General features: G+C 47.3%; 1 protein-coding gene across 3 annotated transcripts in view; it reads left to right on the forward strand.

Moving 5' to 3' along the window:
* MEIOC (meiosis specific with coiled-coil domain) overlaps positions 1–27281 on the forward strand; it is a 300156-nt gene that overhangs the window by 165844 nt on the left and 107031 nt on the right. For all 3 annotated transcript variants that reach the window (XM_029573470.1, XM_029573471.1, XM_029573472.1), the window contains 2 exons: positions 14421–16284; positions 17769–17903. In XM_029573470.1, the coding sequence (XP_029429330.1) occupies positions 14421–16284; positions 17769–17903 (1999 nt within the window). The remainder of the gene's footprint in view (positions 1–14420; positions 16285–17768; positions 17904–27281) is intronic.

The following is a 27281-nucleotide window of genomic DNA, read 5'->3' on the forward strand; positions in this document are numbered from 1 at the left end:
AGTACCATGGATCAGTCCAGACGCCCCTCCCTGTTCACCATTGGGGGATTTGTCTGGGGTTCGCCTCTACTCGACTATGATTTCTGATTCTTCCATGAGCCCCTGGGGATCCAGGGTCTGTTCCGTGTCTCACAGTTCTGTTTGCAAGTTCCCTTTTGGGGGTTTGGTTTTTGCAGTTATGAAATTTTTCTAATGTTACGTTGGCAATGGTTAGTTACTTGATCCCTCAGTCTCTTCTCTTCTTGGCTTTGCTAGTCTAGTTACTGAGGATTGAGGCAAGGGAGGTGAGGTTATATAGGACCTTCCCATCGAGCTTTTGTTCTGACTCCATCTGCTGGACGGGGGACATACCCACCGTCTGGACTGATCCATGATACTACAGGAACAAAAATTAGCAGGTAAGGAATAATTTTCTTGTCCTGGAGGGGATACGAGATGGATATGCACTGGAGTTTCGCAATGTTCCTTGGGACATGTTCATGGTGTCTCCCTGCCACTCTCTGCAGAAGAGGCAGACAGTGGAGTGTACATTGTCAAGGCTTCTCAGTCTGAGGGCTGTAGTTCCACTGCCCACATCTTAACAAAATATGGGCCGATATTCCATTTATTTCATTGTGCCCAAGAAGGACTCTTTTCATCCCATCCTGGATCTCTGTAGTCAATGTGTCTGATACTTCACTTTCAATGCATATCCAGCATGGCTCTCTGCTTCAACGGCATGGGAGAAAGACTGATACTTCACGCATATCCAGCATAACTCTCTGCTTCAACGGCAGGAGAGAAGAAAAACTGATACTTCACGCATATCCAGCATAGCTCTCTGCTTCTACGGCAGGGGAGAAAAAAAAACAAAACTGATACTTCACGCATATCCAGCATAACTCTCTGCTTCAACGGCAGGAGAGAAGAAAAACTGATACTTCACGCATATCCAGCATAGCTCCCTGCTTCAACGGCAGGGGAGAAGAAAAAACAACCAATAAGGGCTGTATAACATAGCCTGGGTAAAACAAATAAGCATGGGTGTAGCTTGCTTATTGCGGCGGTTACTACCCCTACTACCCCTAACTAATCAAGCTAGATATTTCACTTGGATGCAGCTCCATCACTGCTCTCTACATTAATGGTGGGGGTGGAAGGGAAATAGAACCAAGAGCTAAGAGAAACAGATAAGTATGAGAGAAAAAATGTGTGAAGCTTGCTGGGCAGATTGGATGGGCCGTTTGGTCTTCTTCTGCCGTCATTTCTATGTTTCTATGTTTCTATAACTGTCATTCCCTGTACGTACCCGGATCAGTCCAGACTGTGGGTTGAGCCTCCTTTCCAGCAGGTGGGGACAGACTAAAACTGAAAGGATATCCTATATGAGGACAGAGCCTATCCTGTAACCCTTTAGTAATTGTCTGTCTCCAGCATGTGCATCAGCTCACCCTTCGGTCTCCTGATTTCGGCTAGTTAGCTGTCTCTTCTTCTTTCTTGGATCAAGCAAGTACTTCTTCCTTAGGTTTTGTTTGGCTCTTCTTTCTAAAAAAAAAAAAATTTTTAAATCAGTACCTAGTCTTTTTCTGTGCAGGAGACGCTAGCCGTCTCCTGGCTCTTGCCGGACTCAGGGGGGCTTCGCCCCTTGTGCGGAGTATAGCCTGAGTCCGTGGGCGCTTCCAGGTGTGGGGACCGAGGCTGGTGGTCCAGTTCTCGTCTGCCCCTCCTCTGGCTGCCTAAGGGGCTTAGAACCCCACTGCTGAGCTCAGTCTTAAAAAACAAAAAAAAGTATTAAGTGTTTAAAGTTCAAGCTTTACCCTTTTCCTTTACAGCAGTAGAGCTTCTTTTTCATCAGGCTCTTCAGGGGAATCAAACCGGCAGCCAGATAGGCAGAAGTCAGCAGGTTTCCCTCCTGCTTCACTCCAGGCCTGCAGGCTGCCAATCAAATCTTTTTTTCTTCAGCTTTTTTTTTCTCAGTGTGGCTCTCCTGATGCCGCGGCAGGCAGCCTGCCTCTCCTGTGGTAAGCCCTCATCGCGATTTTCGCGAGGAGGCCTCTGCTCAGCCTGCCTGCCGGGTGAGGAAGGCCCCTTCTCGGCAGGGCAGTCAAATTTAGTTCAGGGATCAAGTCCCCAAAGAATGGCCAGGCTGTTCCCGGGTTGGCTAAGCCCGGGAACGGCGGCCATCTTGGATTTTTCAGCGGCTCTGTTTTCGGAGCTGCCTGGGGCTGGGGGGGGGCCTATTTTTTCTGAGTCACCCCCCGATTTGAGCCCCACGGTCCCCCAGGATGGGATCCCCAACCCCTCCTCGCCCACCCTCCCCCTCCCCGGAAATCCAGGGCCCGTTTTTCCACAGAATTTATCCTCCTGCATAAATCCTATTTAGCCTGCAGGAGGAGGAGGACGGCCCCCCCACCCCCCCCCCGGCAAAAATTCCTCGCTCCGCGCCGTTGACGGATGGCTTGGCTGCAGAGCCCCAGGGGTCGCTTCGGGTGCGGGTGGTCCTGTGGGTGCCCCCCCTCCCTGACCCCCCGGTGGACCCGGTACCCCGGATCCTGCCGCCATCCTGGATACAGAAGGTACCCTTCCCCTGGAGGGGGACGATCCCAGAGTCCTCCGTATATTCTGCAGGGAGGAGTTGGAGCCCCTCATCCCGTTTGTCCTCCAGGAATTGGGGTTGGAGGGGCCCCTTGCGGATACTCTTAAGGCCTCTTTGCCCAAGGATATGGACCCGGTCCTGGCGGGACTCAGGGCTCCGGCAAGTGCTTTCCCCTTTCATCCCATGCACAAGCTGTTGCTCCTGCAGGAATGGGAGGCTCCCGAGGCGGCACTCCGGGTGGGCCGTGCAATGGACAAGCTCTACCCCCTTGGAGGAATGCTTGGAAATATTGAAAAATCCCTCCGTGGACTCCTCTGTCTCTGCGGGCACCAAGCATACCACGATCCCAGTGGAGGGATCGACAGCACTGAAGACGGACAGGACCGCAAGCTCGAGGCACACATGAAACGCATCTTTGAAGTCTGGCTCTAGGGGTCCGGGCGACTATCTGCAGCAGTCTCATGCTGTGGGTAGGTCTCAGGTGGGTTCAACAGTTACTCTGCACCCAAGACCTCCCGTCGGCGGAGGAGGCTGAACGTCTGGAAGCCGTCGTCTCTTATGGGGCAGATGCACTTTACGACCTCCTCCGCGTTAAGGCGATGGCCTCGGCGTTATCCGCCAGACGACTCCTCTGGCTACGCAATTGGTCGGCCGACCCATCCTCCATAGCCTGGTTAGGCACGTTGCCTTTCAAAGGTAAGCTGCTATTTGGTGAGGACCTTGAGAAGCTTATGGATTCTTTAGGGGAAAATAAGGTCCATAAGCTTCCGGAGGACCGTCCTAAACCATGCCGCTCCTTCACACCCTCTCGTCCTCGCTTCCGGGGTCAGAGATGGTATTCTCTATGTGGACGGGGTGGCTCCTCGAGGGGTTATTCTTCCCGGTCTCAGTCTTGGTCGCGGCCCTTTCGCGAGGGCCAGCCCGCGCGCTCCACCCCCAAGCCTACCACACAATGAAGTTCAGTTGACTCATTCCTCGGTCCCCTTTCTAGGCGGCCGCCTCTCCCTTTTTTTCCGAGGAGTGGGTCAAAATCACATCGGACCAGTGGGTCCTCTACATTATCAGAGACTGGTACACCTTCGAACTTGTCCGCGACCTGCTGGATCTTTTTCTATTCTCCCCATGCGGGCGTTCCAAGAGGGAGGCGGTGGAGCAATCTCTCGCCAGACTGCTGAGTCTAGGAGCAGTGGTCCTGGTCCCGGCGAAGGAGCTCAGTGCAGGCCAGTATTCTATCTACTTCGTGGTCCCCAAGAAGGACGGGTCCTTTTGCCCGATCTTAGACCTCAAAAGGGTCAACCGGCCCTCAAGATCCCATATTTCCGCATGGAAGCCTTGCGAGCGGTCATTGCAGTGGTTCGCCCCAGAGAGTTCCTCGCCTCGCTCGATCTGACAGAGGCGTACTTCCATATTCCGATTCACTGCAATTACCAGAAGTATCTTCGCTTCCACATCCTCAACCTGGATTTCCAGTTTCGGGCGCTTCCCTTTGGCCTCGCGACCGCGCCTCGTACCCTTACCAAGGTTTTGGTGGTGGTGGCGGCGGCCCTTCACAGGGAAGGCATTCTTGTCTACCCCTATCTGGACAACTGGCTCGTCAGAGCCAAGTCGGCGGCTCTTTGCCGACAAGCGATGGATCTGTGTTAGCCCTCCTCTCATCTCTTGGGTGGATAGTGAATTTCTCAAAGAGCAACCTTCAGCCCTCCCAAGAGTTAGAGTTCCTGGGAGTCTACTTCGACACCAGAGTGGGCATGGTTTTCTTGCCTCGTGCACGGGCTCTCAAGCTGATCGACCAGATTCAGAATCTGATTTCGCTGCCTCTCCCAACGGCCTGGGGCTACCTGCAGGTCCATGGGATCCATGGCTTCCACCATCGACCTAGTCCCCTGGGCCTTTGCTCATATGTGACAGTTACAGAAAGCTTTGCTAATCCGCTGGCAGCCGGTGTCGGAACAGTTTCACATAGTCCTCGCATTCTTGGACTGTACAGTCGCCGACTTGCAGTGGTGGCTTTTGCTTCCTCATCTGCTCCAGGGAATGCCTCTCCAAGCTCTGCAGTGGACAATAGTAACCACGGATGCCAGTCTTTCGGGCTGGGGTGTGGTCTGTCTCTCCCAGTCCACCCAGAGGGTCTGGTCGCCAATTCAATCTCACTGGCACATCAATCGGTTGGAGACTCGGGCGGTACGCTTGGCACTTCAGGAGTTTCTTCCCCTGATCAGAGGCAAAGTGGTCAGGGTACTGTCTAACAACTCCACAACCATGGCTTACATCAGTTGCCAAGGGGGCACCCGCAGCCCCCTGGTGGCCCTAGAAGCCAGCCATCTCTTCACATGGGCGGAACAGCACCTGCAGTGCCTGGCAGCCTCCCGCATCGCGGACAAGGAGAATGTTCAGGCCGATTTTCCTCAGTCGTCAATCACTCAATCCGGGGGAGTGGGAGCTCTCGGCCGCGGCCATGGATCTGATTCTTGACAGGTGGGGTCCCCCCCACCTGGACCTCATGGCGACCTTGCACAATGCCAAGGCAAATCGGTTCTTCAGCCGCTGGAGGGAGCACAGATTGGAGGGCGTGGACACTCTGGCTCTCCCTTGGCTGGCGGACGTCCTTCTGTACGTGTTTCCCCCGTGGCCCCTGGTGGGAAAAGTTCTCAAAAGAATAGAGCTCCATCGGGGACTTGTGGTTCTGGTAGCACCCAAGTGGCCGCGCAGGCCGTGGCTCGCGAATCTCGGCAACCTGGCGACTGATGGTCCTCTTCGGCTAGGTCATCTCCCTCGCCTGCTTCGGCAGGGGCCTGTATTTTTCGACCAGGCCAATCGCTTCTGTCTAGCGGCCTGGCTTTTGAACGGTGATGCCTGAGGCATAAGGGCTATAAGGAGGAGGTCATCTCCACCTTGCTGCAGGCCCGGAAACAGTCGACTTCTCTGGCTTACGTGCGTATCTGGAAGGTTTTTGAATCTGTTTGTGCGGAGTCGGGTGTCTCAGCATGCTCCGCCCCGGTTTCGTTGGTCCTTTCGTTCCTTCAGAATGGTCTTTCCAAGGGCCTTTCCTTCAGTTCTCTGCGCGTGCAAGTCTCCACTCATGGCTCCCTCCCGGGTCGGGTAGAAGGTCATCCCTTAGCGGGCCACCCGGACGTGATCCGGTTCTTGAAGGGCATCAAACACCTACATCCACCTTCTCGTACAACTTGCCCTTCGTGGAATCTTAACCTGGTCCTTCGGGCCCTCTGCTGCTCCGTTCGAACCTCTCCGTCCGCTACGTTAAAAGATCTTATGCTCAAGACTGTCTTTCTGGTCTCTATCTCCTCCACTCGACGGATATCCGAGATTCAAGCGTTGTCCTGTCCGGAATCTTTTTTACGCTTTTCCGATTCAGGGGTATCCCTCAAGACGGTCCCTTCCTTCTTGCCAAAGGTTGTTTCCAACTTCCATGTCAACTAGTCGGTAGAACTCCCTGAGTTTTCCCCAGAGGAGATTGCGGGTATGGCTGGGGGCGATCTCCGTAAGCTGTATGCCAAATGAGTTCTACTTCACTATCTCCAGGTTACCAACGTCTTTTGGGTCTCGGACCATCTTTTTGTCCTCTGGAGTGGGCCCAATCGGGGTAAGCCGGCATCTAAGACCACTATTGCGCGCTGGTTGAAAGAAGCGATCTCTTCAGCCTATCTTTGCCAAGGTCGGGCAGTTCCCAAGGGCCTAAAGGCTCATTCGCTACATTCTCAAGCTACTTCCTGGGCGGAGAGTCAATCGGTCTCTCCGCAGGAGATTTGCAGGGCCACCACATGGATGTCCTTGCATACTTTTGCTCGACACTACCGTCTGGATTTATTTATTTATTTATTTATAACTTTTCTATACCGATATTAGTGGGGACATCATATCTGTTTACATCGAACAACAAAGCATAAAGAATGGAAATTACATAAAACAGGGAGGTGTGGATGGAGAGAGAGGAACTGTAAGAACGTAGGTTGACATACATAGGAATCAGGCTACTCTGAAATATGAGAGCCAAAGAACTTTGGGATTATATTTGTATAACCAGATAAAAACAACACAAATAACTATATTTAAGGGTTCGGAATGGATTTGCATAGAAGGTTCAGGAGTGTTTGCATGGTTCCGGTGTGTTTGCATGGTGGTGAGAAGGGTGTTATTGTTGATAGGCTTGTTTGAAAAGCCAGGTTTTCAAGTTGGCTCTGAATTTAGATGTACAAGTCTCGAGTCTAACATAGGGGGGCAAGGAGTTCCAGAGCGTGGGTCCAGCAATAGATAGGGCTCTTTCCCTTGTGGTAGTAAGGTGTGCTTTTTTTAGTGGGGGTATGTGGAGTGTTCTGTTATTGGAGGCTCTGGTGGATTTGTTGGAACGTACAGGGCAGAATGGCTCAATGAGCCAATTTGAATTGTGTGTGTGTGTATAGCTTTGTGGGTCAATGTTAGAGTATTATATATAATGCAAGAGGGGATTGGGAGCCAGTGCAAGTTCATGAGAAGGGGAGTGATATGGTCGTATTTGTGGGCATTAGAGAGAGTTCTTGCTACTGCATTCTGCAGCATTTGGAGGGGTTTTATTGTAGAGTAGGGGAGGCCAAGGAAGAGGGAGTTGCAGTAGTCCATTTTTGTTGAGAGAGTAGCTTGAATGACGGTCCGAAAATCACTGGCATGAAGAAGGGGTTTCAGTTTCTTCATGACATTAAGTTTGAAGAAACCTTCTTTGAGGATCTGATTGATATGCTTTTTTAGGTTCAGTTGTTTGTCTATCTAAATCCCTAGGTTTCGTGCATCGGGCTGCTTCAAGAAGGTGACATAGGCGGGATCATTTGCAATGGCTGGTTTGGGGGGTGATTGTTTGGAGATGAGAAGCAGCTCGGTTTTTGAAGCGTTTTAGTTCTAGGTGAAGGCTGGATAGAAAGGCATTGATGAGGGGGCTCCTTTCAGGCACGAGGGGAGGGGGAAGGATCTTGGGAGGGTATGAAATGATGACACTAGGACGCATCTCTGTTTGTGTTCAATACTTTATTGTTGTTTCGATGTTACTCCTGTGTGTCAATAAAATTGTTCATGTTAAAAAAAGAAAGGCATTGATGGAGGCAAGACATTCTCTCCAGTGGGTCAAGGCGTTTGTCAGGGTGTCTTGAATGGGTATGATGATTTGCACATCATCAGTGTATAGGAAGAATTTGAGACCAAGGTCGGCTAGGTGTTGGCAGAGGGGGGTAAGGTATATGTTAAAGAGGGTGGAGGAGAGGGAGGAGCCTTGGGGAACTCCCTGTGAGAGCGCATGGTGGGCAGATTCTGCATTGCTTATTTTAACTGAGAATTTTCTATTGGTGAGATATGATGTGAACCAATGGAATGCTGTTCCTGAGATGCCAATATGTGCTAGGCGGGTGAGGAGTTGTTTATGGCTTATAGTGTCAAAGGCAGCAGATATGTCCAAGAGGGCTAGAAGATAGCAGGTTCCTTGGTCCATGCCTCTGAGAAGGAAATCAGTAAGGGAGAGAAGGAGTGTTTCTGTGTTAAGGTGTTTACGGAATCCAAATTGGGAAGCGTGCAGTATATTATTTTCCTCCAAGTAGTTAGATAATTGACTGACAACCCTTTCCATAATTTTTGAGATGAAAGGGAGATTGGAGATGGGGCAGAAATTGGCTGGGTCCTCTGGGTTCAAGGATGTTTTTTTTAGGAGGGGTTTGACTGCAGCAAGTTTGAGAGAGTCAGGGACAATGCCAGTTGATAATGAGCAATTAATGTCTGCCAGCGGTTTAGCTATGGTGTCAGGTATTGTGAGGAGGTCTTTGGTGGGGAAAGTGTCAGAGGGGTGGGTGGCTGGTCTGATCTTTTTGAGGATAGTGGCTATTTTCAAGGAGGATGTAAGGTTGAAGGAGGCAGCTGTGGGGCATGGGCAGGGTGAGATGGGTTGAGGGTCTGGAGTGAATCTAAGGAGGATGTTTGCTATTTTATTATGAAAGTAAAGAGCCAGTTCTTCACATTTGCTGCCTGCCTCTTTGTCGGGGATGAGAGGAGGGGTTGGTTTTGTAAGTTCAGTGACATAGGAGAAAAGGGCTTTTGGGTTGTAAATATAATCGTGAATCTTTTTGGCGTGGAAGTCTCGTTTGGTGTTGAGGGTGAAGGTTTATATTGGTGCAGTGCTGATTTGAATGAGGATGTCTTATGTGGCAATCGGTCTTTACGCCAGGCTCTTTCCTTTTGTCTAAGACTGTTTTTCAAGTGTTTTAGGTCAGTCATGTACCATGGTTTTTGATTTTTGGTAGAAGAGTTAACGTTACGTGTGGTGAAGGGGCATAATTTGTTTGCAATTTCCAAGGTGAGGGAGCTCCAGGAATTTATAGCATCATCAGGATTGGAGCAGTTGAAATTGGATAGGGCTTTGGACAGGACAGAGGTAAGGTCCTCGCTTGGGCAGGATTTTCTGAAGGTTATAGTGTTGGTGTCTGGATGGTGTGTTATGGGTGTCTTAATGGAGAGGGAGGTTTTGATGAGGGTGTGGTCGGACCAGGGAACTGGGGTGCATGTGGGGGTGTTGGGAGAGTTAATGAATAACAGGTCCAACGTATAGCCTGCTTTGTGGGTAGGGGAGGTGATAATTTGCTTGTAGCCTATGGCTTCGAGAGTTTAGAAAGGCTTCGCAAGATGAGGAGAGGGGTAGGGCGTCGACATGGAGGTTAAAATCTCCTAGAATGATGGCGGGGAGATCGATATTGATGTTGTCATTGATAAATTCGATGAGGGGGGAAGGGTTTAGCTCTAGAAGGTTAGGGGGAGCATAGACGAGACATATTTGTAGTTCTTGAGATTTGTAGAGCCCTATCTCAAGCCTGGGAGGGGGGGGGGTTCAGTGTTGATAGGCTTAAGGTTTAAGCGCTTTTTAACTGCTAGGAGGAGACCTCCGCCTTGTTTCTTGGATCTAGGGGTGCTGTAGATATCGTAGATATGGTTAGGGAGTTGCTGGAGTAGGGCAATGTCGGTGGCCTTAAGCCAGGTTTCTGTGATAGCACATACGTCTGGTTTACAGTCAGATAGTAAGTCGTTGAGGATGATGGTTTTTTTGGAGATGGATTGAGCATTGAAGAGAATTATGGAGAGGGTTGCGAGTCCTATAAATTGGGTAAGTGGGGAAATGAGGATAGGTATAAGGGACTTGTGATGGACGGGAGCATATTGAAAGGGGGGGGGCGAAGTGGTCTGCGGTGGGGGAAATGAATGCATGGGAATGGGGAGCTTAATTAGCTTGTCATGGTAGGAGTGTAGGGGTGCAATGAGGGTGGGTAAGGATATCTGGTGGGGTGTGGGTCACAGTATGGTGGCAATGGGGTGTTGGGGGGGGGGGGAAGGGTGTTTAGAGGGGTGGGTATTGGAGCACCTTGGATGGAGCAAGGGGGTGACGGGGCTAAGGTGCCAAGGTAAGATAAAACTGTACTTTAAATGCTGAGTTTGTATACAGGTAGAGATAATAGGTAAATTTGCATACAATGTGTAAATAGTTTGTAAGTAGTTTGTATACAGGATAAATAGTAGGTGTAGTACATACAGTAATTGCTGAGCAGGCAGAGGTAGATGAGTAGTCAGGAAGCAAGATGGAGGCGATGATTATGCGGTTTGCTGGATTGGAAGTCCAGTGTAGAGAAGCTTGGTGGTAGTCGCCGAGAGTTTAGGTAGATAGGGGAGCACAAAGGGGCGCACTAAGGGGCAGGCCTCTTTGGTCGCGCCCCTTCAGTGCACGGCACCGCTGAATGGGGCCGAAGTTAAGGGCTGAAATGGCCGGCCTCCCAGGCGCCAGCAAGGACACGGCTCCCTCCCTGATTGGAGGTTCGGGAGCGCAGGGAGGGTATGTGGGCAGCCCTGAGCGGCGGCGTGTTTCTTACTTTTCTCTCTTAATTCTTAGTTTAGAGGAGGATGGCGTCTTTTTGTGTTCCCGGAGGGGTTTCTTCTTTCTCAGTGCCTCTCAGTCTGGGCGTATCTCTCACTGGAGCGATGTCTTTTTCTCGGCGTTCCCTTTCGTTGTCTCAGCTTTTCTCTCCCTCGCAGACTCTTCCGGTGGGACCAGGGTGGTTCGGGTCACGATCGGGGAAGATGGCGCAGGGGAGGCCTCGATTCGGTGAAGAGAGTGGATGTGCAAGCTCCGGTTTTTGGTTCTTTTGGGCAGCAAGTGCTTCGAGTGGGACTGTCTCTGTCCCACCTGGTTTAGGGAAGCTTTGGTACATCCCACAGTCTGGACTGATCCGGGTACGTACAGGGAAAGGGAAATTAGTTCTTACCTGTTAATTTTTGTTCCTGTAGTACCACGGATCAGTCCAGACGCCCTTCCCTGTCTGTCTTTCTTGCTGTCGTCTCGAAGCTTGTTTCTTGCAGATTCACAGATTCTAATACTTCATTTTTTGTGCAAGAATACTGAGCAATTACACCGGAAGCCTTGGTCGTTTAAATACCAAGTATATGCAAGAGCAGTTAGTCATACCATGTTTCTTACATTGTTCTACAGTTGCTCCATTGAGCTTTATGGTTACTTGCTTGATCCTATTCTGGTTTTGTTATTTTTCTGCTTTGACAATGGTTATACTGAAGGGTTACAGGATAGACTCTGTCCTCTTATAGGACATCCTTTCAGTTTTAGTCTGTCTCCACCTGCTGGAAAGGAGGCCCAACCCACAGTCTGGACTGATCCGTGATACTACAGGAACGAAAATTTAACAGGTAAGAACTAATTTTCCTTTTGCGGGTGTCTAATTTTCGCATGGAAACCTTGTGCTCAGTGATCATGGCTGTGCAGTTGGGTGAGTTTCTGACCTTCTTGGATCTGTCCGAGGCAAAACTGCATATTCCCATCCAGATAGAGCACCAACAGTTTTTGCGATTCGTGGTTTTGGGATGTTATCAGTTTCAAGCGCTGCCTTTTGGTCTGGCCACCGCACAGAGAACTTTTTCCAAGGTTGTGATGGTGATGGCAGCAGAGTTGAGAGAGGATGGGATTCTGGTACACCCATACTTGGACGACTGGCTGATTCGGGCCATATCTCTGGAAGACAGCCTCCTGGTGTTGCGCAAGGTGATCACTGTGTTGCAAGAGCTCAGTTGGGTGGTGAACCTGGCCAAGAGCAGTCTTTAGCCATCTGTCGCTAGAGTATCTCAGTGTTCAGTTTGACATAAAGCAGGACAGGGATTTCCTGCCGGAGGGTCGTGTTCAGAAGTTGGCGCAAGTGTGTCTGAGGAACACAATACCCCCTGTCAGTATGGTCTTATCTGCAGGTGCTCGGATTGATGGTGGCAACCCTGGAAGTGGTGCCATGGGCGAGGGTACATATGCATCATCTTTAGTGCTTCCTGCTGGCTTGTTGGAGCCCAGAGTCTCGGGACTATTCGATTCGGCTCCACTTGCCGATGGATATCTGCTCTCAACTACAGTGGTGGCTTCAAGCAGATCTTGTAAGAGAGGGGATTTCCCTAAAATCACCGGACTGGCTAGTTCTCGCAGCAGATGCAAGCCTCCAGTGTTGGGGAGCTCACTGTCAGGAACTGACAGCGCAAGGGTGCTGGAGTGCAGAAGAGTCTCTCTGGAACATCAATTGGCTGGAAGCCCGAGCAGTCCAGTTGGCATGCTTGCAGTTTGGCAACAGGTTGCAGGGTTGAGCGGTCCGGATAATGTCGGACAATGCAACGACAGTGGCCTACATCTGTAGGCAGGGAGGATCCAAGATTTAGCAAGTGTTGCAGGAAATAGACCAAATTATGGAATGGACGGAAATGCATCTTCAGGAGATTTCTGCCTCGCACATTGCAGGAAAAGACAATGTAAGAGCAGACTTTCTCAGTAGGCAGAGTCTGGACGCAGGAAAATGGATATTATGAGATGAGGCATTTCAGCTAATAGTGGATCGCTAGGGCCTTCCATTTCTGGACCTCCTGGCAACCTCTCACAATGTGAAGGTTCCTAGATTCTTCAGTCGCAGAAGAGATCCAAAGTCATTAGACTTCGATGCTGTCATGCAGGAACAGTTGGAGAACCAGCTGCTGTATGCTTTTTTCCCCCGTGGCCCATGTTGGGCAGAAAGGTTCAGAGGGTCGAGAGTCACAGAGGGATGTGCTTCTGGTGTCACCAGATTGGTCTAGGAGACCTTGGTATGTGGATCTGCGAAGGCTCCTGGTAGACTTTCCCCTCTGGTTTCCAGCTCACAGGGATCTGTTGAGGCAGGGGCCTGTTCACGAAGATCTGACTCTATTTTGTCTTACGGTATGGCCCTTGAGAGAGCTCGCTTGCTGAAGCATGGATATTCTACTGTGGTGTTTGCCACCTTGCTACAAGCAGGAAAGTTCTCCACTTCCTTAGCCTATGTGGCCAATGTTTGAGGCTTGGTGTGAAGATAGAGAGGTTGTGCCTTGTTTGGTTAAGATCCCGCTCATTTTGGAATTTTTGCAGGATGGATTGAATAAAGGGTTGGCCATTAATTCCTTAAAGGTACAGGTAGCGGCTCTTGCCTGTTTCAGGGGTCAGGTGAATGGTGGTCCCTTGTTGACTCATCCAGATGTGGCCCGTTTATTGAAAGGAGTGAAACATCTTCATCCTCCCTTGCGGTTACCGGTGCCTTTGTGGAGTCTTAATCTGGTGTTGGATTTCTTAGTGGGCCCTACGTTTCGACTGACGCCTAAACTTTCCTTGTGGTTACTGACCTTGAAAACTGTTTCTTATGGCTATTTGTTCTGCCCAGATAATATCCAAGCTGCAGGCCTTGTCTTGCCAGGAACTGTTCCTTCGAGTGACTCTAGGGATGATACAGCTGCATATAGTTCCTTCCTTTTTGCCTAAAGTGGTCTCGTATATTTACTTGAATCAGTCCATTCCTTGCCATCTCTTGTTAGGGAGAGAGATGCAGAGGAATATTGCCTGTTGCGACCCTTGGATGTTACGACACACATCCTAGGGTATTTAGAGGTTTCTAGACCTCTCAGGAAGTCTGATCATCTATTTGTCCTCCATGGTGGAAGTAAACAGGGTGAACTGGCTTTGCAGGCTACCATAGCTCGCTGGATTAAGGAGTAGTCACGCTTGCACTGAACATCTGTTGCCTACTCAGGTTAGGGCTCATTTCACTAGGACTCAGGCAGTGTCGTGGGTGGAAGTTAGATTGTTGTCTCCTGTCAGCATTTGTTGAGCTGCAATATGGTCCTCCTTACACACCTTTTCCAGGTATTGTTGTCTGGATGTGCAGGCCTGGGAGGACGCAGCCTTTCACTTGCGGTTTGGCTGGATCACGGACAGCCTCCTACCCTATTCGGGAGTAGCTTGGGTACATCCCACTGGTTCTGGATTCATCTGTCTGGATGCTAACAAATGAGAAATTACAACTTACCTGATAATTTCCTTTTTCTTTAGGATAGAAAGATGAATCCAGCTTACCATCCTTAGCTGCTGAATGATTGTGCTATGGTCCTCTTTGCATGGCTATGTGTTCCAGGGGTTACTGGTAAGTATTAATGCAGTCCCTAAACTACTGTTAAAACATTTTGTCTGAGCTCAGTGTTTCCTTTTGGCAGAGTATTAAAATGGTTATCTGTTATTATTTGAGTTTTTGTTAGTTTGTCCATAGTTGGCTTTTGTAGAGAATACAGACAGACTGATGTCACAGGAGGGGTACATATACTGTAATATCAGCGTTTCTCTGTCTCCATCTGCTGGTAGAGGGGCATAATCCACTGGTTCTGGATTCATCTATCTGTCCTAAAAAAAAAAATTATCAGGTAAGTAGTAATTTTTCATTACTCTGTATTTTTATTGTGTCAAAATTATTTTAAAGCAGAACTGTTGTTAAATCTATGCATTTACTTGTTTTAGGATCTGCTCTTCCAATTTAAAGTCTGTATGGCCTGTGAACACAAACAAATTAGCAGAACACCATGATCTTTTGTCAGAAGCTAAAAGATCAACAGATGCAGCCTTCTCTCAGCAGTCTTTATATAGTGGTGAATCTATGTGTGCTGTTGAAAAACAGTACTTGCACAATGCCACACTCTCACCACAGCAGAAAATAGATGAGCTTTATCATGGACTTACCGGTTCGGACCTTGAAGAGCAGTGGCTGTACCCATCTAGAGCTGAAAGTGTCAGCTGTTACAGTATACCAACTAATGAGAATACTAAAACATTCCAAGAATATTCCTTTGTGAAAAACTGTTTTACACCACAGACTGGGCTTTCAGAAGCAATGAAAGAATCAGGAGTAGACACTTACCCCTATGGAAGAGACAAAATGTGTTCTAAAGGGGCTGACACACAATTACAGCAAAAGCGGGCAGAAATGTTTCTTTCACAGTTGAACAGGTATACTGATGATGTAGATTACTGTCGATATTCTGACTATTCACATCCTAATAAAGCCAAGCATAATAAATGTACAAATTTTGGGGTTCAGGATGCCAAGAAGCTAGCCAATGGAACTCCTGAAACACCACCTGTGGAAACAGATGCTTACACTAAACTATTTCACTTAAAACAAGTGAGTCAGAAGAAAATTGAGGACATAATGCCAGACCAACACAACTTTAAATTTAAAGCTGCACCACTCCTAACAGAAAAGCAGTTCCCAAAGGAAACATTTACTTCTGACTTTGGGTTAAAACCCGAGTATGGAATGAAATCCCACTCAGTGTGCACTGGTAGTAGCGATTACACAAATGTTCTAGAAAAACAGCATAATTCCAAACTTGATCCTCAGAGTTCAGAATATTTTAAATCTGTGAACTTGCCAAACTCAGCATCTTCTAGTATTGCTAATGTTAACAGACCATCATGGATGAACATTCAGTCAGAAAACGGCAACTCTGTTGCTTATCGAAATCAAAGTCACCTGATGAAACTGAACAGCCATTTGACTGTTCAATCAAAAGGCTCCAGCCATGCCTCTGATTTTTCTCAGGTATCATCTACAAATGTAACTTCAAATACCAGCTCGCTGTTCCAGAAATACTGCCAAGAAAACCCTTCAGCATTTTCTAATTTTGATTTCAATTACAACAGTACAGAAAGAATGCAATCTGCAAATCACATAGAAGGTTTGACTAAGGCTGAGGAAGAAAGTTTGTTTGATACAGTTACTGACAAAAAACTAAAGCAATTAAATGGATTTTGTGATAACTACTCAGCGCAGCAGTTTGGCCCTGCAGATAATGTGAACAAACATAATAATTTTCAAGCTAAGTCTCAAAGTGGACATTATGATTTTGAGGAAGGGCAAAAACAGTTAGATGGCTTGTCACAGAATGCATGTCAAGACCTGTTGGAAACTCAGTACACCAATAACCACAGGCAAGGAAGTGGGGACAGTAATACTGTTAGCAATAATCGTTTGAATCGCACTCAGTCCTCTTGTTTTTCAAATACATATATGATGGGTGACTTACGGCAGAACAATTTTCAACAATTTGGTTCCACTGGATTTCCATCAAGATCCAGCCATCCGTTTGGCCACTCTCTTGTCCCCTTGATGGATTCATATGATTTGTTTTCTTATGAAGATTTAGGTCATTTATATCCTTATTTTAATGACATGATCTATGGTGACAATTCTTTTCCTGGTTTTGTACCAACCTTTGGATTTCAGAGACCACTGAAAATCCGTAGTGGTCCAGCCAGTGAACTACATATTCGGCTGGAAGAATGTTATGAACAATGGAGAGCTCTGGAAAAAGAGAGAAAAAAGGTAAGTTATGTTTGCTCAAAACATCTGTGTGAATGTGTTGTATGACAAATTTGTATTGTGATACAGGATATCAACAACACGACAGTGAGGAGGCAAGATATAAATTTTTTTTAAATATATATAAAATATGCTGAGGAAGAAAATCAGAAGTAAGAAGGATTGGAATTGGTTCCCTCAAATATTTTAATGGTGAATAAATATTCAGAACCATTTAAGAGGATGCCACGCGGAGTCAAATCAAAGCCCTATCAAGTCCAGTATCCTGTCTCTGACTGGTCAATCTGGGTCACAAGTACCCAGCAGATCCAAAAGAGTAGATTCAATTATTGTTATTCTCTCCTAGGGATAAGCACTGGCTTTCCCAAGACTTCCTGGCTAACATTGGTTCATGGACTTTTCCTTCAGGAACTTGTCCAAATCCCTTTAAACCCAGTTATAGTTTGACTGATTGCCATAAAGAAAAAATGCAATTCTTCAAAAGTTCATAAAGCGTATTTCACCCTTTATAAACTGACAATGTGCTATTTGCTAAATGGTAAAAGTAAAGAAAGGCACACAAAATGAATGATGAATGGATTTGTGTTGAAATACAATGGTTTGTCAATCTTTTCAGTAATATTCAGTTGTCACTCATGAATCCAGTCAGCACTTTACAAGCCACACTAGTATTAGTTTTACATTAAAATGGCAAAACAAAATCAGTTTGTATCATTTACTGTATTAATACTGGGAAGAAACAATGTAGACATACTATAAATATGTATATTCTTAGATGTTTAATTTTTCAAAATTGTATTTGGCCTAGTGTTTTCTTGTTGCTCTTTTGAACATCCAGCTCAATTAGAATTACCTCTACTGAGATAGCAAGTGTTTAATTTTAGTACATTTTTACACTTTCTGAACTAGCCTAGATGCTAACCTATTGTGCTTACCATGGACATTTTATAATTAAAGTGAAACTCAGAAAAGGGATGGTTGGTTGTATAGTGGACAGCGTTTTTCCCAGATTAATGATTGGAGGTTGAAGATTTGAACTTTAGGGTCCAAAATTTCAAAGCATTTATACTAATAAAATAGTTATGTACATAAATGGCTTGTTAGAACATTTGCCATTCTTTTCATGCAAAAAGTATTCCTTTAACTCAATTTTGCACATACTTTTCTGCACACAAGAGGCATTCCAGGTGGATGGGGGAGGTCAGAGTTCAGATTTATGTGCATATGGTTTTAAAATGTATGCTCATAAATCTATATGAACAAGATATGCTAAGCCAGGAACAGGTGTAACTTGGTGTGGGGGATTTAGTGTGTGTATATTTTCTGAAATCTTTCAAGCATATAGGCATACTTTCTTGTAGAAAATTTGTGGAAAGTCTGTGGATAAAAAATTAACTGCAGATGTTACCATCTTTCAAAATTAGCCTCCCTATGTGTATTTTTTTTTTTATATCAGTCACATAAAAGACAGATCTTTTTTTTGTCAGACCGAATCTGCTCTTGCCAAGAACTACCCAGGAAAAAAAGTTTCCAGCACTAACAACACTCCTATCCCAAGGCTTACTTCAAATCCATCAAGAGTTGATCGTTTAATTGTTGATCAGCTGCGTGAACAAGCAAGAGTAAGTTGTAAATATTAAAATACCATACTAAAAGGCTTAGCACCAGTCAGGAAAATGTTAATGCATGTTATTTTGTAAACTCACCCATTTAGCTAGTTTCCATTGACAAGCAAGGCTGAATTAGCCATGATGCTTGAATGATGTCATCTGACAACGCTGAATAAACTATTCTCTCTGAGCTCAGCAGAGCTTGCTCTAAATACTGAGCATGTGTAGGAGGCCCCTCAGTCATTTTTTTTAATCCAGACTGCTGACTAGACATTCACCTCTCTTACCTTTTTGTTTAATTTTTCGTCTAAATTGAAGTTTTTCTCTTTCTGCCTCTCTTCCTCGGCAGCAGCACTTTTTCAGAACTACCTTAAAAAATAGAATCAGCTTTCTCAAAATGTCTGAACCCAAGAAGCCCACAGTCAGCTGCTTTAAGGATTGTCTGCGAGTGCAAAATGTCCATTGCATACCCCACAATATTACCAATTGTTATAATTGTGGCCGAATGTCTCCTAGGTAAAAAAAAAACCTGGCATATAAGATTGCTGAGCTCTGAGGCTGACTGAGCAAATCTTCATCTGTAAGCTCCAACCGGGGTGAGTCAAGCAAAGCTCCCCATACTTCTAAATTAGGGTCAAGCAGCTCCAAAACCAGGCTTCAGCAGACAAGGAGCATGTAAAATGAGTTCAGGTCTCTTTGGCACCACCAGCATAAGGCCCTGATACATTGGTGGAGGATAAAGGCCCATCTGCACCAAGCACACCAACTAAAGATCCAGCACAGCTGGCACCACGAGTCCAACCTGTTTGATGCCATCTCACACTTCAGCACAGAGGAGCCAGACATCGATACACTCAGCTAACTCTGCGCATAGAACACTGTTTGTGGCACTGAAGCATTCAACAGTTACGGAGTCATCAATGCATTGGCATTAACCATTGACCTGTATGCAGTCCCTGAAGAAAGAGCCCAGACCAGATCTGGGTGGAGTGGATGATTCGGTGTAGATTCTTTGCTCATTTTTAGCCAAGGGGATCCTGATGTCATCTTCCATCTGTTTTACCTCAACCCAACATAGAAGGGGCTGTCTTCAGTTGCATCAGGGGAGGGTGCAAAGTGGTGGTTCCAGATCTCATTTCTACCATGTTGACAGGAGTTACTGGATTGGGACAAGTTCCAGTTCAATCTGGGTCCCCTCCAGGGAGCTCAAGGGAAATTTCCAGGTACGCAGCAGTTTGTGTTTTGTGTATACCACTTCAGCATTTACGGCATATAAATAAATAAAATAGATCACATGATGAAGTTACTTAAGGTCTTTTTCACATCGCTAGCCATTGACCATCATTGTTATCTCAGCCCCTTTCTCAAGGGGGTAGCCCAGCTGGGTTTAGCCCCTACAACAGCTACCTGTCCTGGGAATCTGTCCTCTGGATCCAGCACCTGTCGATAGCATCGGAGGATGTTCATATTTTGGAGGGAGAAGATTTCAGTGGATCTAGATCTCGAGTACCACAACAGTTTTCGCCTTCACATCGATTCTTCTTCCAGGTCCCTTGGTCCTTGTCGGGATCATAGGTGTGAAGGATAGCAGGTGTAGGAGGAGCCCTTTGTGCTGTGGCATAGTTGATGCACCCTCGAGGGCGAACTCCCGCTGGCAGTTGGTGAACACACTCTGTAACGGGAAGGTCTAGAGCTTCACCTTTACCAGCCGCCTCTCCCAGCAGGTTGAGCCCTTGGGTTCTGGCAGCTCTCAGGACTTAGGCAGGTCCCTAGGGTGGTGAAGAAACTGTAAATAAAGTCCAAAAGCACACCAGGGTCAGAGCAGGCAGCAGGTTAACACAGGACAAGGTTGGGGCAGGCAGCTAGCAAGAATAGTCGGGTCCCAGCAAGCAGTCATGATCAGGTTCAAGCAAGAGGTCAAGATGTGGAAAGTCAGGCCAAGGGTGGACAAAAAGACACTAAAGATACTGGACAAGACAGATAGGAGGAGGTGAGGCTGGATGAGAGTCATGAATGATAGATAACGCACACTGCAAGACAGGAGACCCATTGCTGAGATGAGGAAATGCTCTGAGTGATTCTGTAATGCTTGTCAGCCTGACGTCAGAGGGTGCCACTCAGCGTTTCCCGCCACAGGGCTCATGTAATGCACGCGTCTAAGGAGATTCCATGTCAGGAGTGGCATGTGGGGCTGTACTTGGAGGCATTGAGAAGATGGCAGTGTCCCAGTCATGGGAGCATATTAACAGCATATTGCGTCTCTCTTGGTGGCATTCGGGTGAGTACAGCCACTTGCAGGGCCATCCTGTGTGCTGTGTTCCTCCTAACAGTACATAAGCATACTACCTTTCTCTGAGTTGGAAGAAGGCTCTCAACAGGTGTACCTTCTGAACCTCCGGAGGACTCACCGGAACTTTCTACTTCCCCAGAAGATTTGTCTTATTCAAAATTTCTAGACATCTTGGGGAAGACTCGACTCTAAAGATGGGGGATAAAGACCCAAGCGCAGAAGTATTTGACATCCTGCACATGTTAGAAACTCCATTGGAGCCAGTGGCCTTGCCAGAATACTCCACGGCCTGCAGACCAGAATGCAGGACACCCCAACTTCTTGTGCACCGGCGCACAAAAGCTAAATCTGACGTATAGGGTGCAACAGGCTCTTGGTTTTGAAATGGTCTATATCCTCCATCAATCCGTGGTGGTGGAATCCACCTTTAAAGAAAGCCAAGAAAATAAAATTTTATTCTTGGAAAAAATCAGACTTCTGGACTCATTTGGGAAAAAGTCTTTCCAGATTGCTGTGCTTAGTGCTATGATAGCTAATCACAAGCTTTATATGGTTCAATATCTACATCACTATGGGCTCAATATTCAAAGATATCTGGTTATCTAAGTTATCCGGATATTACTTTTCTCACAGGACAAGCAGGATGGTAGTCCTCACATATGGGTGACATCATCAGGATGGAGCCCAATCACGGAAAACTTCTGTCAAAGTTTTCAGAACTTTGACTGGCCCCTACTGGGCATGCCCAGCATGGCACTAAACCTGCAGCCAGCAGGGGGGTCCCCCTTCAGTCTTGTTTAAAGCTACAGGAAGTGCCAAAAAATAAAATAAGAAAACGAAACAAACCCAACACTGTGGGGTGGCAGGCATTCCTTTTCAAGACCGTGTTAAAGCACACTCTGTGAGGGCTATGGCGACTTCAGTAGCACACCTATGATCGGTGCCGCTTCCTGACATTTGCAGGGCTGCCACCTGGAGTGCTCTCCACACTTTCGCAGCCCACTATTGCTTGGACAAAGCCGGAAGACAGGATTCCATCTTTGGCCAATCTGTCCTGCGTAACCTATTTCCAACATGATGTACCAACACCCTTCCGCCTGCCCGGTGGGGTTCAGGATGCCCTCTACCAAATTCCACCCCAGTTGTTGTGCCTGTTGCACGCCATTGGATACATTTGGTGCATGTTCGGACATCCTCAGCTCGGTACTCACCCATATGTGAGGACTACCATCCTGCTTGTCCTGTGAGAAAGCAAGTGTTGCTTACCTATAACAGGTGTTCTCACAGAACAGCAGGATGTTAGTCCTCACGAAACCCGCCCGGCGCCCCGTGGTGTTGGGTTCGTAACGTTTTGTTTTATTTTTTCGGCACTGCCTGTAGCTATCAAATAAAACTAAAGGGGGACCCCTGCTGGCTGCAGGGTTAGTGCCATGCTGGGCACGCCCAGTAGGGGCCAGTCAAAGTTCTGGAAACTTTGACAGAAGTTTTCCGTGATTGGGCTCCATCCTGATTCACCCATATGTGAGAACTAACATCCTGCTGTCCTGTGAGAACACCTGTTACAGGTAAGCAACACTTGCTATCTAGAGATATTGAGCTGCATGGCTAGACTGCTGCATATAACCGGATAAGTTCTAAATATCCGGATAAGTTATATCCGGATAACTTTAGACCTGCTATTGAGCAGGTTTAACTTATTCGGTTAACTTAACCAGATATGGCTGACTATAAGCACTTATCCAGTTAAGGTAACCAGACAAGTAGCAGCACCCTGATCCGCCCTTTCCCCACCCATTGACTAGCCAGTTATCTATTTAGCCGGTTAAGTGACTTAGCTGGATATGTGGTGGCCACTGAATATAGCTGGATATTCAGCAGCCATCACTTAGTCAGATAAGTCCTACTTATCTGGCGTGAAACACTCTTTAAATACCGGGCCCCTAATTAATATAATAGGATGAGGCCTTGTCATGGATTCCCTGGACAAGGAGCATGAGGCTAGTTGCTAGGCATTCCTGGAGGCGGAGGAATGTGAATGTCACCTCATTCATTCTGTGTGTGAGTTCATTGATACAGAAGCTGGAGGTCCTGCTGCTGTTGTTGGGGCCAGGAGGATAGTGTGGCTGTGTGCCAGCGGGACAAGCTATTTGGCAAGAAGGTCAGGGAGACCATGTCACAAATCAAGAAACAGTCTATACCAACCGTTATAGATAGTCCTCAGCAGAGAGAAAGCTATATTTTTGCATATAGACAGGCGTACTTGCAACGTCTCCCTTCTAAAGGTATCAGTGCTACTGGATCCTGTTGCGTCCGTCGGTCTCAGATGGGTTCGACCTCTGTGTCTCACCTTTCTTCCTGCTCTCTCTACTAGCCTTGGGAAGATGGCTACCGCCGTGTCTTCATGCCACTCTCTCCGGTGTCTCCGGAACAGCAATGGCAAGGCTATCAGCCATGTTTCTCCTGAGGGCCTCCTAGGGTGTGCACGCCACCCACGTCTTTATTCATGTCATGGCGGGAACCTCGGGGGCATCCCCCTCGAGTGACGTCACGCTATCTGGGTATTTTGCTTGCCCTTCATTTGCTAACAATTTGAGTTAGCAAGGATTTGAATGCCTCCGATCTGAGCTGCTGTGCCGCTTCCTTGCTGCCACTGGAAGCTCTTTCTGCCCTTTGGGGTCATTCATCTAACCTGGGTACCTGCTCCTCGGGGACCCTTTGTTTTCTTTCAGGTGCCTATCTGGGATACCAGGTACTCTCTCCTCAAGGGCCTGCTCTCCCTGCCTTGGTGCCTGTAATCCAACTACTTCTGCCTGTTGGGATCTCCACCAATACAGCTATCAACTTAGTGAGTAATCTAATTTTTTTCAGTCTGTCTCATCTACAGCTCAGCACTGGGAACCTACACCCGGGACTCCCTCTTCTATCATGTGCTGCTACCTTCTACCATTGTGGGACGGGTATCCTCTGCTGAGGGCCATTGGACTGCTGCTACCGGATCACCTCACTACTGCCACCTCTGGTGGTATTATCCAGCTGTATAATAGACAATATCTTCTGTGTTTGCGTGTCCCGAGTCTAGCCTAGTACTGCGGTTCCTCACGGGGCTTCTCCCCGTGGGAGTGGCCAACACCACAGTACCCAAGAATCCACTCAAACACCTCAAAACCGTAACACATTGCTAACTCCATGGATTCGGCTCAGCTCACCGCTTTGCAGTACATTCCAGGCCTGATCCAGCGTATCTATGAACAGAACTCGCTGGATAACCTGTCTGTTGCCTTTAACCAGTTGCACGCACAGATGAATACACCGACCACCACAGGTAAAGAAGTTACCCCGCCAGAAGTGACGGTCAAGACTACGGTGCCTCTGTCTGCTCCAACACGCTTCTCAGGTGAAGTTTGGAAAGGTAGAGGATTTATCAACCAATGTTGCATGCATTTTTCTCTGCAACCTAACCATTTCCCTACAGCTTATGCCAAGACCACCTATATCTCCGCTGTGGGAGCGCACTGACCCTATTCTGAATGATCTTGCCGGGTTCCTTGAACTGTTCAGATCAGTATTCGATGACCCTGCCCGGTATACGACAGCAGGATCTACGTTGGTTCATCTAAAACAAGGTAATAAACCTTTGCCAGACTTCGCCATAGAATTCAAGACATTGGCCTCAGAATTACATTGGGACCCTAGATGACTGAAGAGCCTTTTCTTTGAAGGCCTGAACTCCCAGTTAAAAGATGAGCGGGTGGTTCGAGAGATGCCTGAGACAGCTGAACTAATGAAGTTGGCAACAAGGATTGATCACCGACTTCATGACAAGGTTCAAGAGGTTAAGAGTCCCAGAAGACCACTTCAGGGAGAGACTCTAGTCAAGTCTGTACCCAGGCCTATACCCTCAGGTCCTGTTGCTGGCGAAGAAGAACCAATGCAATTAGGCCACAGTCATTTGACTTCTAAAGAGAGAAGAACGCGAAAGAGGTTGGGACTATGCATGTATTGTGGCCAAGCTGGTCATGCCCCATATGTCCGAGAAACTGGCAGACCTAAGTCCTGTTGGAGGACTCTTCTTAGGTCTAACTGCACCCTCTTCCGCTCTCTCTTCCTGTATCTTTAATCTGCGGACCTCTAGAATATCAGACCCTTGCCTTAGTGGACTCTGGGGCAGGGGGAAATTTCATTTTGAAACGTCTAGTGAAACATTTGTGGATCCCCACCGCTATTGTTGTCTTCTATTCATGGAGAGCCCTTACCAGGTGAAGTAACTCTTCTCACAGAACCAGTGAGTTTACGTACCAGTGCTCTTCATACAGAGACTATTTCCTTCTTTGTGCTAGAGAAGGCCATGCACCCCTTGGTACTTGGGCTACCGTGGCTGCAGAAACATATGCCACAATTCAACTGGGCCACTCTGGAGCTTTCATATTGGGGTCCAGATTGCCAAGGCAATGCCTGATGGAACATTCTCCAATACCCTGCATGCCAACTACCCCGTTGTTGCCTGGGTTGCCGCCTCAATATGCATCTTTTCAAGATGTATTTTCCAAAGAAGCCGCTGATGTATTGCCTCCACGTAGATCCTATGACTGTGCCATTAATTGTAAGCCTAACCTGAACCACCCAAACGAAGGGTTTACCCTCTCTCCGTAGTAGAAAATAAAGCGATGTCAGAGTACATCCAGGAGAATCTTCAGAAAGGCTTCATAAGACCCTCCAAGCCTCCTGCCGGCGCAGGCTGCTTCTTCGTGGGGAAGAAGGACAGGAAATTACGTCCATGCATGGACTACAGAGGTCTAAAGGAGATCACTGTAAAGGATCGCTATCCCTTACCACTCATCTCGGAGCTATTCAATAGACTACAGGGAGCCAAGATATTCTCCAAACTTGATCTCAAAGAAGCCTATAATCTAGTTCACATCCGCTCTGGCGATGAATGGAAGACAGCTTTTAATACCTGGGATGGGCACTTTGAATATCTTGGCTGTCTTCCAAAACGTGATAACGACATTCTGCGTGACCTACTCTACTAATGTGTCGTTGTGTACTTAGACGACATCTTGATGTTTTCCCAGAACTAGAATACCCATCAGGAAGATGTCAAAAGAGTGCTGCAGAGACTTTGTGAGAACTGCTTATACGCCAAGTTGTCTAAATGCGAATTCCACAAGGAATCTGTGCCCTTCTTAGGGTACATTGTTTTGAACAAAAGTTTCCAGATGGATCCTCAGAAGCTTGAGAGTATTCAGAAATGGACACAACCTACCAGTCTAAAGGCTCTTAGACGATTTCTGGGATTTACCAACTTCTACAGAACCCTCATCAAGAATTACAGTTCACTGACTGTTCCATTAACAGCAATGACTAAGAAAGGTGCCAACGTCGCCAGTTGGTCTACAGAAGCTGTGACAGCATTTCAGATGCTAAAAGACGCCTTCTCAAGTAAGCCATGCCTCCGTCACCCGGACCCTACTCGGCCCTTCATTGTAGAGGTCGATGCCTCTGACGTAGGCGTAGGGGCTGTGCTAAGCCAGGCCAGTGACAAGATCTTGCATCCATGTTCCTTCTTCTCCCGTCGTTTCTCGCCAGCAGAGAAGAACTACGGCATTGGGGATAAAGAACTACTGGCAATAAAGGTGGCATTTGAAGAGTGGTGACCCTGGCTTGAAGGTGCACAACATCAGATCACTGTTTACACTGATCACAAAAATCTGGAGTACCTCCGTCATGCCCAGCGCCTTAACCATAGACAGGCGAGGTGGTCCCTGTTCTTCAACAGATTTGACTTTGTGCTGAAATATCGCCCTGGAGATAACGTCAGAGCAGATGCCCTATCTCGCTCTTTTCTCTCTGAAGACGTAGCTGATGAACCCCAGCATATCATCGACCCGAAGAGAGTTATTCTGACATCTACACATCCGGTACCTCCGGGCAAGACCATTGTACCCTGCAATCTAAGAAAGAAATTGTTAGCATGGGCTCACGATTTGAAACTGGCTGGACATCCTGGTCAACGAAGAACTCTGGCTAAGCTACAGAAGTACTACTGGTGGCCCACCATGAAGGAAGACACTTTTGCGTATGTAGCTTCATGTTCCAATTGTGCTAAACAAAAATCTCCGCCCGGACGTCCTTGGGGCCTGCTTCATCCCTTACCAGTACCAGATGAGCCCAGGACCCATATTGCCACAGACTTTGTGGTGGACTTACCACTTTCTGGAGGTAAGAACATAAGAACATGCCATACTGGGTCAGACCAAGGGTCCATCAAGCCCAGTATCCTGTTTCCAACAGGTTACAGTGGATCGTTTCTCAAAGATGGCTCACTTCGTGGCTCTCCCTGGCTTGCCTTCAGCCATGAAGCTGCTTAACTATTCATCACCCACATATTTCGCCTACATAGCATGCCTAAACACATTATGTCTGACAGAGGAGCTCAATTTACAGCAAAGTTTTGGAAAGCTTTGTGTAAAAAGTTTGACATCACTCTCGATTTCACCTCTGCGTACCATCTTCAGTCGAATGGCCAGACTGAGAGAATGAATAGAACTCTCAAGCAGTTCCTTCGTGCCTATGTTGGTTCACGTCAGAATGACTGGGCTGAACTGTTGCCCTGGGTTGAATTCGCCATCAACTCACATCCAGCATCATCTACTGGATCAACACCTTTTGAAGTGGTCTACGGACGACAATCCTTACCACCTTTACCACTTCCACTTTCAGTGTCGTCCCTGGCAGCTCAATCTACTGCCGAAGAGATTCAACAACTCTGGAGAGAAACTAAAGAGATGCTCCTAAAAGCTGGACAAAAAGCTAAGAAGGGCTATGACGCTCACCATTGCAAGGCTCCTGAATTCCAGCCTGGTGACAAGGTCTGGCTGTCTACCAAACATCTAAGATTCAAGTTCCTATCAGCTCGTTTTGCTCCACACTTTGTCAGACCCTTTCCTATCCTCCGATTGGAAACTTCCTCCAGCAATGAAGATCCATAATGCATTCCATGTTTCGCTGCTGAAACCGCTTGTCCTTAGCGAATTTTCCACCAAGACACCTGAACCTACTCCTGTTGATGTAGATGTGTTATGGTTAAGCGGTGTTTGGGT

Source organism: Rhinatrema bivittatum, chromosome 12, assembly GCF_901001135.1.
Source record: "Rhinatrema bivittatum chromosome 12, aRhiBiv1.1, whole genome shotgun sequence".
Lineage (NCBI taxonomy): Eukaryota > Metazoa > Chordata > Amphibia > Gymnophiona > Rhinatrematidae > Rhinatrema > Rhinatrema bivittatum.